The sequence below is a fragment of the Alosa sapidissima genome, chromosome 16 (assembly GCF_018492685.1).
Source record: "Alosa sapidissima isolate fAloSap1 chromosome 16, fAloSap1.pri, whole genome shotgun sequence".
In the NCBI taxonomy this organism is placed as follows: Eukaryota; Metazoa; Chordata; class Actinopteri; order Clupeiformes; family Clupeidae; genus Alosa; species Alosa sapidissima.
In genome coordinates, this window is record NC_055972.1 from 33,966,152 (window position 1) to 33,980,417 (window position 14,266).

A 14,266-nucleotide genomic window follows, 5' to 3' on the forward strand; every position below is an offset into this window, starting at 1 on the left:
GACTAAAATGACAAGACTTTTAGTCGACTAAAACTTGACTAACAAAAATGATATTTGAATGACTAAATATGACAAAGACTAAAAAGGACATTTCGTCACAAGACTAAGACTAAATTAAAAATAGGTGACAAAATTAACACTAGCATTATCCCAATCCGTGAATTAGTGAAACACACTCAGCACACAGTGAGGTGAAGCACACACTGCTACAGCGGGGAGCAGTGAGGGGTTAGGTGCTCAAGGGCACTTCAGCTGTTCCTACTGTTCGATGGTTCGAACCAGCGACTCTTCGGTTACAAGTCCGAAGTGCTAACCAGTAGGCCACGGCTGTCCCAATGAGGTACAGAAGTACGAAAGAAGTGCCGCAGTAGCACAGAAAACAGAGGTTGATGGATGAACACCAGGGAACTTCATTCAATACGTTGCTGATAATGCTGACCATAACACCCGGACGATTGATGGGCATGGGAATTCTTGCATGAATAACCCTCAGAATCAAACGAGCATCAGTGATTCCACCTGTCAAGATTACAGCAAAAGACCTGGAAAAGGTTGGACGCGTCAACATTGTGCCATATGTACTACTAAAGAGGACATTGCTGCTGCAGGGGAAAAAGCAATGATACAGATCTACAAGGGCGCCCTATCATAAGATTCCATCATATAATTTTGACATAGAACAGGGAGCGGGGGCACTGTGAGCGCTGAGCGAACAGGTAGCCTACGAGTAGTGAGTTTTCATCTATGGAAAAAGATGGATAAAGCAAAAATGATGTCAGGGGCTAAAAATAGAAAACGAAAGAGGGAAAAGGAGATGACATGTCAAGGGATGTGACAGCAGTTAAATAATTGGATGGTGAAAGGCAACAGATAAATTTAAAGTGAGATGTCTGTGCTTGGAGGCTTGCAAATATTCATGTTAACAGACTAGCTAGCCTTTGCTAACACAGGGAGTGTTGCAGCCAAATGGGGGTTTACAGGCAAAGAAGCAGATTCTCTCAATGACCTCAGACTGAAACGTTTTTTATAGTAAGGTGACTGACAGCAAAACGGCTATCCACCCTCGCAACTTGCCAACAACAGCTTCATCTGCTATGTTTCATAGCTTCAGAGTGTACCATCAAGTTCAAGAATGGATGGGAAACTTGCTACCACCAGAGGAATGGGGATGGAGGATCCAAGACTCTGTCCCTAATGACCTGCACCTCAATCTTTGTTCGAGCTTGTCTGGTTGCAGCACAATGCGCTGCAATTGCCGTCGTCAAGACCTCGACTGCTCCCTAGCTTGCACAGAGTGCAGAGGGGCATCTATAAGTATATATACTCATTTGATCCAGTGAGGGGAAATTTGGTCTGCATTTATCCCAATCCATGAATTAGTGAAACACACTCAGCACACAGTGAACACACAGTGAGGTGAAACACACACTAATCTCGACGCAGTGAGCTGCCTGCTACAGCTGGGGGAGCAGTGAGGGGTTAGGTACCTTGCTCAAGGGCCGTTCCTACTGGTCGGGGGTTCGAACCGGCAACCCTTCGGTTACAAGTCCGAAGCGCTAGCCAGTAGACCGTGGCTGCCCCAATGCGTATGTGCAAATATGTCGGCAAACTTGGATGAGAACATTGATTTAACTTTTTTTGTTGTTGCCACAGTTATGGCCTACTGTACCTCCTGTTTTGTATTAAAGTGCCTACTGGTCTTTCTCTTCTATCTGTCTCTTGAGTTGTGGTTTTGGGTACGTATTGTCTATTTACAGATTTCAATATCAATGACTTGTCTGGTAATAGTGGTTTCCGCTGAAATATGTATTCCCTTTCACTGTAATCTTTAAAGGGTGTTTTCTCAAAATTAGGTTTCCGTACACTGTGGAGGAGAAATATCAACTTCAGTAACACTATTATAAACTATCATAAACTATTCATTACAGATTTCTTCCTCTCTATATGTTGTGTTTGATTAGGGAGGAGTTATGTTGATATATTTTCAATATCTTCTAAATAGTATTTTCTAATGTATGGGATGATGGAAAAACAGAGCCCCAGTCCCTTCTTTAATTGTGTCTTTCTGTATTGTCTCAACATAATGATCCAATACATGTTTAATATTGCTTCATCCAATTTTCAGATTGTGTGTTTTCTATGCAAATGATGGTACATTTTATGAATAAATGCCTAATTTGCATATATAAACATAAAATCTCAAAAACTTGTAATACATTTTTTATTTGGTTTGATGTCACTAATCAACTGGAGAAGTTTCATAGTGATAGCTATTAATTTATTTTTTTCCCTATTACTTAGAATGTTGGGCAGAACTTTGGCCTATCTAAAATAAAAATATGTTCCACTCCATATTCGGCGGAAGACTTTTAGTATATGATTCAGGAGGGTATTAAGACCAATAAAAACTATTTCTAAAAGCATTTCTGTTGCAAATTTTTTGTCTTTTTGGGCTAGATTGACTGGCCTATTGTACGGCTGAGGCGATATCCTTTACCAACCTCACCCCCCACTCGTGTCATATTGCTTAAGTCTTACTCTACGCTATCTTGTCTTAAGCTCAGAAAAGACAAAGCTGTAATTGTTAAGAAAGGGATGGTCCACCTGCGAGAGGAAACTCTCAGTTTCATGTTAAGAACAGATCAACTGCTTTGTGGTGGAGCAGCAGTAACGTCACCGTCTGGCAATTAATTGGTTGGCCCAGGTTTAATTCTCAAACCCGGCATTGCGAGTATATGTTGCTTTGAGTAAACCTGTCTGCTAAATACCAGTCAACCTGTGCTGTTCCCACCAGCCTTCTAGGATATGCACTGTGCAGTTTTGTGTTCTTGTGTGGAGCACATTGCAAAAAAGAAAGAAAACCTTTCACATCCCGACATTTTTGATTATACCACCAAAAGACACCAGTTGCATGTTATCATGCTTACAGCAGTGCCAATAAGTCTATGTTTGGTGTTTGCAAGGATTCTGCATGCATTTTAGATAGCTAGATCACTAATTTTAAACAAACACTTGCATAGTGCTACTCAACAGGAGCCTAAACATCCAAACACAAAATTATAACAAGCTAAGAGCCCGTGTTGATATCTGAATGAAAAAGAAACAAGCAAACAAAGATTTTGGAATAACAATGATTTCATGGAAATAACTCACAATTATGTACACACTTCAAAGTGAAATTGTATTGATCTTTGAATTTTTTATGCTTGCTGTCAGCAGGACAAAATCATGATATTATCTGTCTCATCTGTAAAATAATCTAAAAATCCAAGATTACTTTAAAATATGAATGCATGGAAACACAACACCCAGACAAAAGCCAAAAATCTCCTTTGTGGTCCCTCGGATATCAATCATGGAAAAGGGACATTAAAGATGAGTGCATCCAACTTAAGCTTCACAAGTCCCATGGCCATAATTTCTTCCTCCTTCTCCACTTTAGATACATTAATAGCTCAACTTGACCTTCTCAATGTCTCCAATTAAAGTCCGTGACAAGTATATGCCCACCATCTGATAAGACAAAACAAACAAAAATAGACATTTAGACATTTAAAAAATATTGATGAAAAGTGTGTCAAAAATGACATAACATACAATAGAAAAGACTGTTCCGACCGTTCTAATTTTGTCGAAATTTTAACAATGACCAAACATCTCAGCTGTCCAATGACTTGAATGATGAATTTTATTTCTGAATTCTTCCCTGTAGTGCTGACAACATATGCTACAATTTTATATGATTGGTTAAAGGTTGTATCAGCGATAGCGGGGATACATCACTTCTGTTGATGTTCAAACAAAACAGAGCTAGCTCGCTACTCCCTCCCCCTCCCTCCCGTGCAATTAAAACTCTCCTAAAAGCGCATCTCGTCGGTTATTGGTTGAAACACTTTATTTTGCCTTTGAGTGGGTTGCCAACCCTTGTTGGTAGCAATTGTTTTTGTGTACAGATCTCGGAGCCTAGGCTGCCTACAGAGACGCGTTTTTTTGACGGCCTGTTTATGGGCCGTCAAAAAACACTGAAAAAGAAGAAGGGTTCACTGGCCTGTTCTTCAGTGAGTTTTTTTTGGCAGTTTGCCAACGGAGGGCATTACCACCACCATCTGCTGGACTTAGGTGTAATGGCAAGTGTACCCTTTAGCCTCGTTCTGGCCGCCGGGTGAATAAGGCGAATAGAGGCCAAATGATGCCACTTTCCTAGTGTGTCCTCACAATCAGGTACCAAGTCCCTATACCAAGTTTGGACTTCATACATCAAAGTGTTGCTGAGATATGAGCTCACTTCCTGTATTGTAGCGGCCCCTATAGAGGCCAAATGATGCCAATTTCCTAGTGCATCATCACAATCAGTTAACAAGTCCCCTAACCCAGTACATTAATAGTGACCCGAATTCGGGACAAATACAGTGCCCCCCACCTCCCCCCAACAACCCCCATGCATTTTTTTGCACCTTATCATGAACTACCATAGTCATGCTATATACCATTTTAAAGCTGAGAATCTCAAGAATCGATATATGTAAAGCTTTCCATGAATTAACATATATTTCGTGTGTAAAATATAAGTTTATCCCGATATATAACATATCAGAATACCCCCTCCACCACCCCCCAAAGTTGCTGCGTTCATACTTTGTCACTTGTCTGTATGGCCGTACCAATAAGTTAGCCCAGCATGCTTGGTCTTGAAATTTTCGTAAGAATCCATAGATGTAAAATATCTACATTGTTTTATTGCCAATATATTGAGTAGTTGTACACGCCAGTACAAACAAAACAGATACATACGAAAAGAAGCGAAGTAAAAACTTATTTTTCGCGGAAATCCATATATTTCGATTCTACTTCCATTATTGTCGCTGGATTCACGGTACTCTGCGTGTTCACGAGGCTCTTCTGATTCCATCGATACCAATTACATGTCTGTAGGACCAATGAGAGTCGAGATAGATGCCATCAAAGCCAATGAGTCACGTAAGCGATGAATCTGACAACCAGTCTTTGAATGGCCATAGCGCTGCGTCTGAGTGAGCCAATGAGATGGGACCTAGATGTCTGTGTAGCCAATGAGGAGAGCTTTCTTTAGACATGTGACACATCGTCACATTCTACTTCCTTGCCGGCTAAATTCAATGCGTAAAACAGATGCGTAAACCTCGTCACCGAAGCAGTGTTTTGGAAGTGTTTTAGCGAACAAGCAAGAGGCAGTTTTTGAAGGTTTTTGTTTGTAAAAACATGCCAAAAAGACAAGCAAAAACTAAACATGTTGAACCGGAGGACATCGATGATCTGGAGGACATTGATGAAGGAGCCGAAAGTAGTTTCTCAGAATGCGACTCCGAGGAGGAGCACAACTTTTTAGCTGGGAAGGACCCTGATTTCGAGCTGTGAGTATACTACTTATATCCATATACAGTTACAGATACAGTTTCGTATGCTTTTGTAATGTTTAGTGCATAGTTTTTTCATTTAGCTAACATATATGCCGTGATCGCCTGTGCATGGTATGCGCCAGTGCATAGTTTTTCCATTTAGCTGAACATATGTGCCATGTGTGTGTGTGTGTGTGTGTGTGTGTGTGTGTGTGATTTGTTTATCTCCTGTAACAGTACATGAACATGTGTTCTTTTTTTCTCCTAAACGATTTTGTTCAGTTATTATTTAGGCAGTTCTAGTGTGTGTGCATAAACATGTCTGTGGATCTTCAGTGTGCATGGGGGAGGGTGACACCCTTAGATAGTGTGACCTGGGGGAGGTGTGAACAGTGTTCTGGTACCTGGGGGGGAGGGGTGTTAGGTGAGAATGCAGTGTGTGTGTGTGTGTGTGTGTGTGTGTGTGTAAAAGAGAGTGCAGGGGGAGGTGTGAATAGTTCTGGTATCTGGGGGAGGGGAGTTAGGTGAGAATGCAGTGTGTGTGTGTTTGTGTAAAAAAGAGTGCAGGGGAGGTGTGACCTGAGTACACACATTTATATAATTTGTATAAGTTGTTGGGAAGGGTTTTCATATACTTTAGTGGGTCTGAGTCTAACTTCCATCTGTACAATTGTTTCAGTGACAGCGATGAAGACTGGGTCCCGCCAAGCAAAACATCAAGAGCTGAGGATCCTGTGTCTGAGGAAGAGGAGCCGGTGGCTGAGACCAGTGGGACACAAAGAGGAAAGGGTACTGCAAGAAGCAGGGGGAGAGGCAGAGGAAGAGGCAGAGGAAGAGGGAGAGGCCAAGGAAGGGGGAGAGGCAGGGGAAGAGGGCGCTCCCACAGCAGACAGGACAGCGGAGGCACAGAACCATGGCATGGGACGGACATCCAGGACACCATACCACCACAGCCCACGTTTCGCCCTATGAGGACTCCTGGCCCCCAGCTGATCTCCTCTACACAGTACTCAATATTACAACTCTTTCAGTTATTTATTACACGCTCCATTTTGTTGACTGTAGTTGCCAACACAAATAAATTTGGGTCAAGGCACCATGGATCCAAATGGCGCACAATAAGCATACAGGACATGCACTCATATCTGGCAATGCTCGTATACATGGGCCTACTCACAGCCCGTGGCATCTCTGACTACTGGAGACAGTCAAGACTGTACGGCCTGGCCTTCCCCAGTAGCGTCATTTCAGGAAAAAGATTCTCCCTGATTACAACAGCCATCCACATGAGCGATCCTGACGATGACGAGGTCAACAATTCAAGACGGGGCACCCCACAGTACGATCGATTAGCCAAGATAAAGCCCATGTACGAAGAGATGCGGGAGGTATGCAAGGCAAACTTTCACCCTTACCAGAACGTGAGTGTTGACGAGAGGATGGTGGCTTCGAGAGCGAGCATCAGCTTTCGTCAATATATGAAGGACAAGCCGACCAAATGGGGCTTCAAACTGTTTGTCTTGGCAGACTCCTCAAATGGGTATACGTGGGACTTTTTCGTCTATGAGGGGAAAGCCCACATTGGTGCAGGGAATGGGCTGAGTTACGACTCTGTGATGGAGCTGGTATCCACTCAGCACCTGGGAACAGGTTACAAGCTCTATGTGGATAATTTCTACACAAGCCCAAAACTGTTCCGCGACCTCCTAGCAAAGAAGGTGTGGGCCTGTGGGACCGTCCGCGCCTCCCGGATTGGTTACCCCAAGAACAGTCCAGGTGGCTTGGACAATCGTGCGCCCAGGGGCACCATCCGATGGCTGCGGGACGATTCCATCCTTTTTGTCCAGTGGAAGGACACAAGGGATGTCCAGATGTGCTCTACCCTGCACACAGCTCATGCTGATGAAACGGTAGAGAGGAGGGTGAAAGGGCCAGATGGGAAATGGACGAGGCAGGAGTTGCCTGTCCCACCTGCTGTGAAGGACTATAATAAGTATGTACTGTTTTCATATTTTGATATCAAGCACTTGGATTGCATATACATTCTACAATATCTGCACAGTTCAATAACATTTTCTTTGTATTCTCTTTGTGTTTCTCCAGGCACATGGGTGGCGTCGATCTATCTGATGCCCTCATTGGTTGCTATAATATCCTGCACAAAACAAAAAAATGGTACAGGTCACTCTTTTACCATTTCATTGACATTGGCATTGTCAACGCCTTTATTCTTCACAAAGAGTTGGCAGCTCAAAGAGGCGAGAGGCCAATGACCCAGAAGGCTTTTCGGGAGGAACTTATTGCTCAGCTTGCCGACTCTGGATCCCCCACCACTGTACCAAAACCACCCTCTGTATCTCTGAGTGGGATGCACCTCCCCGAATACATTGCTGGGCATTCCACTGAGGGTCGGCAGAGGTGCAAGCACTGCCACCAGAAGACCCCGGTCTGCTGTGAATCCTGTCATGTGGCATTGTGTTTTGTTCCATCAAGGAACTGTTTCGTTGACTGGCACAAACAGAACATCCAGCAATAGGATGTAGCTGTGAACTCTGTGAAATTTTATGTAAATAGTTTTTATATTTTATAGCTGTGCACTTTAGTCTTATGTAAATAGTTTTTATAAGTACTTGTATACTATGTTTGCACTGTTATGCTGTTTGTACTGTTGCATTGATTTTTGAATGAGCAAAACATTTTGCACTGCATTTCATTTTTTACCTTTATATTTATAATATTTACTATTTTTACCTTTGTTTCATTTTATAATACAAATGTTTGCTGCATTACCTTGTTTGTCATTTTTTCATGGAAATCTCAAAGGTGTTGGAGCAAAAGTAAGAGTTCCAGGTCAGATAATGCATCTCTAAATGTATGGCACAGCCACTGCAAAGCTCTCCAGGGATCACTCCATCATGAGACACAGACTGTAACCTTTCATTTGACACCAAGATCATGGTTCTGCATAAAGGGGTTCTTGTATAGGAAGAGTTTTAGTTTTGGGTAACCAAAGGTCCTTTTGGAGTCTCCAAATGGACACTTAGCAAAACGCATGTGTATGCCCACACAAATATGGGTCCCACACAGTCATACTTCATCCTATAAGGATCTACTTTGACATACAGATTCACAAGACCTGGTAGTGGGCCTCAGTGGTGTTTTCAAGAGAAAATAAGTGACCAAGAGGGCAGAATGTGGTCATTTCTAGAGATGTGCATAACCGCCTATAAAAAAAACTATCATTCAACCCTTTGCCACTCTCTGATAGTTCATCACACAGTCAATCTATTGGTACCAAAAAATTCTACAAGGCCTTAGCTTTCCAAAGAGGTCAGGCACTTGATTGTAAGTCAAAGTATGTGGCAACAGGGCCATTTTAAGTAGGCGGTGTGCAATTTCGAGGAAAAACTCCAAAATAGGGGTGGAAATGTAAAAGGCTAACCAAGTTTGGACTTCATTCATCAAAGCCTTGCTGAGATAAGAGTTCACTTCCTGTTTGGCGGCCTCATCACCATATTTGATTGGCTGACAAAAATCTGACAAGTATTGTTTGTGCGGCTCAGTCTGAAGATCATCTCCGCCAAGTTTTGTGAAAATCGGGTGAAATTTGTGACCGCTGAAACTTTTCGTAGAGTTTGGATCAATCCAATATGGCGGAGGTCTAATATGACAGAAAGTGACGTGATCGGGGTCGAACAAACTCGGGATGGTCCAAGGATTCAGACGCTACCTCAATTGTGAATATCAAACAAAAGAGTCAAGGATCACGCGCATGAACGCATGTCCAACATTGGACTGGTGGTGGCGCTAGAGCAGGGGTGTCCAAACTACAGCCTGCAGGCCAACTGCAGCCCGCCACGCACTTCCGGCCCGCCGAGCATTTATTAGTTTATCATAGATCCGGCCCGCTACGCACTTTAATCCGGCCAGCCGTGCATTTAATTAATTAGGTTATCATAGGCCGTTCGCTATTTTTTTCCAGCATAGACGACGTTGTGATTAACTTGCTAGGCTACAAAGCGTTTACCATGTCGATGTCAAAACAGCTTGTTACATCGAGATACATAGTATCTCCATTGCAGCAAATCTAACTACGTTATGCTAGGCTACTCCATTTAATTGGGAACACATTTGAGCGTGCACAAGAGGGAGAGGGTGCGACAGGTTCCAACTGGCTTGTTATTGTTGATATTGTTGTTATTGTCACTTTAAGAAACAAAATTTAAATTATACAAAAATGTAAATGATACAAAACATTATATATACAGTATATATATATATATACACATACACACATTATTTTTTTGTTGTGTGGCCCGCCGGCCAATTTTCAAAACCCAATGTGGCCCTGGAGTCAAAAAGTTTGGACACCCCTGCGCTAGAGCGTTCAATGTGCATAAAAATGGCTGTGAGTGATTGGGACAGTGTCCTGACTAATGTTATCGAGTTTTGTTATGTTAACTCAAAGCGTATACCGAGATGTTAGTCCACTTCTTGATCCAAACCAATCTGGTTTCAAGAGTGGCTACTAAACAGAAACAGTGACAGAAGCCTTAAAAGAAGACAGGGTGACAGACTCTGCAGACTTTGACACTGTTATCCACCGCATCCGTCTCTCTCATCAATGCCAAATGTAATGTAATTTTCCACAGGCTTGTTCTACTGTGTAATCTACTTTCAAATGTTTAGAACTCATTGATTGTTGAGTGATGTTGAAGTTGATTGTATTCCTAGCTTTTCATAAATAATAATATATTTGTATGTATGTCCATAGTTTGTATATTATACTGATTTATATAAGGAAGTAGTATCTGTTGAATCAAACTTATTACACGGCTCTTCAGAGTGCTGCAGAAAGTTCCATTCACATGAATGGTTCTTCCCAATGTTCAGAGGTCTGTTAAATCTATATAATCACCGCTGCAAAGTATATAATGACCGCTGTGAATGGCAACAGGTTTTGTGATTAATCACTGTGATTTGGCTTCTGATTAATCACTCCGCAAGAAGTCCGTTTGCTTATTGCAATGGAATTTCTTTGAAAGTGAAAGTCAGCCAGTAAGACGTTGCCATGCAACACCAGAAACTGTCAAGTTCTATCTGTGTGACAAACTATTTATTTGGTCAGCGGAAGCCACAGAACGGTAGCAAAATAATTTTTAAAGACCCATTGTGTGAAGTTTCTTTTCTCGTTTTGGCAAGTAGCTGTATAATAAGTTGGATAATGTATTGTCCGCCCGGTAATTATTGGAAAATAAGTCCCTTCAGGTCGAAGCAAAAGCCGTCCGCTGGGCGTCAGGGTTCTGTTCGCCCTGTCAGGACTTATTTTCAAGTATAAGTATAAGTATATATACTGCTTTGATCCCGTGAGGGAAATTTGGTCTCTGCATTTAACCCAATCCGTGAATTAGTGAAACACAGCACACAGTGAGGTGAGGCACACACTAATCCCGGTACAGTGAGCTGCCTGCAACCACAGCGGCGCTCGCGGAGCAGTGAGGGGTTAGGTGCCTTGCTCAAGGGCACTTCAGCTGTGGCCCTCCGGTTACAAGTCCAGAGTGCTAACCAGTGGGCCACGGCTGCCCACAATTTCCAATAATTACCGGCGGACAATACATTATCCCTTTTATTTTATATCTCTAATCTGAAATGGTCATAAATAAATCTATATTTACTCCCTTTACTACTCGTAATATCATTTTTTTATGTCATTCTTATTGACTATCATTTGTTTATTTGTAGATAAATGGTTTATTCTTATAGACCAAATAAATCTAAACCATTGTGTTTATTATGTTGTTGGTGAGAAAGAGAATGTGAATTTTCAACATTCTAAATCCTGTTTCCTGCATTTACACTAATCACTAAATTGATCATAACTTATGAAAGGTTAAGAATATTCCAATTTAGTTTTTTGTTTGTTTAATAACCCAGAAATTGTTGAACATGTTATACACTACATGAGTTTCTCTATCCTGTAGAAAAATAGGATGAAAATTCATTTTTATTTGAATAATTTTTGGATTTTCATTACTATATCAATATTACCATACAGTAGAAGCCATGATTTTTGTCAGGATGTGATTTTGGGTCATTCAATGAAACGGGTGCCTTTTACACTATAACATTTTCAACAAAAGAAAACTTCTTTTCAATTTATCCACAGCATTAAAGACATGATCACCCCCCAGAAAACCATATTTGCCCACCTCAGACATACATTTTTTTCACACTGAAATATAATGGGGAAATGTGACAAGTGGTACATTTCATGATAAAATGGCTCATAAAATAAAAAAAATTGAAATGTAATTTGCTTAGCAATGATAGTGTTAAAACTGTAATGAAAAACAGTTATTCCAGTCTAATTTGTAACATTGTAACATTTTTTTTACACATTTTCGCAAATTCATTAGAAAAGGCAAAACAGTGAAATGCAGTGAAATTAAGTGATTACTGCATGATTGTTGGTTTGGAAAGAGACTACAAGGAGCCTACATAACGTTGATGTAAGGATGATATCATGTACTCAATCAAATGTCTGATGCAATCAATGCATTCAGAAGAAAACAATGTACTCAAGGCTGTTCTTAAGCTTCTGATCACTACCACACATACAAATCCATGAGTACTTTAGGAAACCATTACCTCCAGAGAAAAAAAAACAGATTTAATCAAAGAGTAAATAAATCAACGTATTGGAAAATTATTCATTGATGCATTTTCCCTTCATATGGTTCCCACTATGGAAGAGGCAAAGCTAGATCTAGCAAAGCTAGATTTTTTTTTTTTTTTACACAACATGCTGTCATATAAGATTGTATGGGCTTCACTCTAGAATGTGGCCTGAAGCATACATGTGGCATGAAGCTTTTCAAGAGGTAGAGGAGTACACAAATTGCATTTTAACACGGTACCTACCTGTAGCAGAGAAATGACCATAAAGACTCCAGCTACAATGTAGATATTCCTTGGCAGCCAGTCTTCCAGAGCTGTAATGCAACCCTTAATGTAGATGGTTTCTGCCCATTTAGTCTACAAAAAATAGCAAAGTGATGTAGGTATGCATGTCATATTTGTGTCTGCATGTATAAATTCATTACATAAGACTGATAACATAAAAAGTAGGGCTGTGCAATTCCAATATCAGTTATCGACTTCAATTGATTATGAAAACAACGAGATTGAGATATTTAGCCGCACTCCATTCTATAATGATGCTCTTGGTTGGTCGTGAGCTCCAGCGCACTTTGCTTTCCAGCAGTTGTAAATGTATATAATTCAATAAAATCCATAGTTTAAGAAACACATTTTACTTTACATTAGAACACCATCATCCCCTCCAAACTGATCACCAAACTCAGTGAACAAGGCATCAATACCTCCAACTTCCTAACCAATAGACTGCAGTCTGTTAGGGCAGATAAACTTACCTCCTCCACCCTCACCTACAGTATGTCTGTTGAGGTGTCAACAACCATGGCAACCTTGACAAGGATAACAAGGTGGCAGACATTTGCCCCTCTTATTTTGCCCCTCATACACTATTTTTACCACTCTTATAGTGGTACTATACGGTTACTACACTACATGTAAGTAAGGGATAATGTATAGAACGCCGGTCATTATTGGGAAAATAAGTCCCGACAGGGCGAACCGGACCCCGACGCGCTAGCGGAGCGACGGACCCCGACGCGCTGGGACTTATTTTCCCAATAATGACCGGCGTTCTATTTGCCATTGACAGCGGTAATTATATGTTTGCAGCGGTAATTACATGAAAATATTTTACCGTAGAACGTTGGGAAATCCAATTCAAGTCAATGGAGCGTTCTACTAGCATTGTGAAGAGCCGTATAATAACTGTACATAATGTACATATCTGTCTATACTGAATATCCATATTTATTTGTTTTTTCCTATATATTACTGTTTACACTGCAGTGTAAACAGTAATATATAGGAAAAAACAAATATATCTATGCAGTTCATACTTTGTTCACACAAATCAATATCTATCTATCCATATCTATTCTGCTCTTACAAGGTTACTGCTAATACACTGCACATATTTATAGTTCATTTTTATATTACTGTAAACCAGGGCTCAACATTACCTTTTAAAAGTGGTTGCCAGCTTGGCAACCAGGCATGAGGTTTTGGTGGCCAATGCCAACAAAATGGTTGTCATCATTAATGGCATGTTATTTGTTTGCATACTAAAATAATTATAACACTTCAGACACACATTTGGATTTATTTCACATGACAGAAATAGAGGGTAAATTTGCAACTATAGTATAGTCAGATTTCTATAGTAGTTCTATGGTATTGTATAATACTTCTGTGAGGTTCTGTAACATCCTTACCCTCTAGTGTTCCTATATTGGGCTAGTTTCCCATAATACTAGGCTAATACTTCTAGAAGCAGCCTATGTTCCAAAAATGCTATAGTATTCCTATAAAATGACTATAATATTTTGTCTCAAAATACTAGAAAACTCCTATTAATTGTTTTTTGTAAGGAGTCACACAATGTGAGGCTGCAAAAATTGCGTGTTTGGCATCATTCATTCTCCGCATGGCACTGTCTATTTGACCGTCTCGCGACCTTAGCAAATCTTTTTGCAGCTCTTTTATGCTGACTCAATCGCCAGTGTTTATCCTTTAGTCCTTACATCATGAATGAAGTATTTCCCAATACAAGAGAACTTCTGTCATTTATTGATGGGTATGTTGTGCACGGTTGCAAGTTTAATTTTCTGTCTCTTTTGAAGGTTTCCAGAGTGGGCAAAAAGCTTTTTCTTTGGGGCTGAACTTCAAGCTCTGAGCCATCGTCACCTTCATTTCATTTTCACTTTAATGTTAGGGTTGCTTACAGATGAAGTCTG

General features: G+C 40.8%; 1 protein-coding gene across 2 annotated transcripts in view; it reads right to left on the reverse strand.

The window, feature by feature from the left end:
- Nucleotides 1-2,113: 2,113 nt before the first annotated feature.
- Nucleotides 2,114-14,266, reverse strand: part of tspan14 (tetraspanin 14) — a 44,660-nt gene continuing 32,507 nt past the window's right edge. For both annotated transcript variants that reach the window (XM_042066097.1, XM_042066096.1), the window contains exons 8-9: nucleotides 12,297-12,410; nucleotides 2,114-3,513 (exon numbers count right to left, since the gene is read on the reverse strand). In XM_042066097.1, coding sequence (XP_041922031.1) covers nucleotides 3,448-3,513; nucleotides 12,297-12,410 — 180 coding nt within the window. In that variant the 3' untranslated portion in view covers nucleotides 2,114-3,447. The remainder of the gene's footprint in view (nucleotides 3,514-12,296; nucleotides 12,411-14,266) is intronic.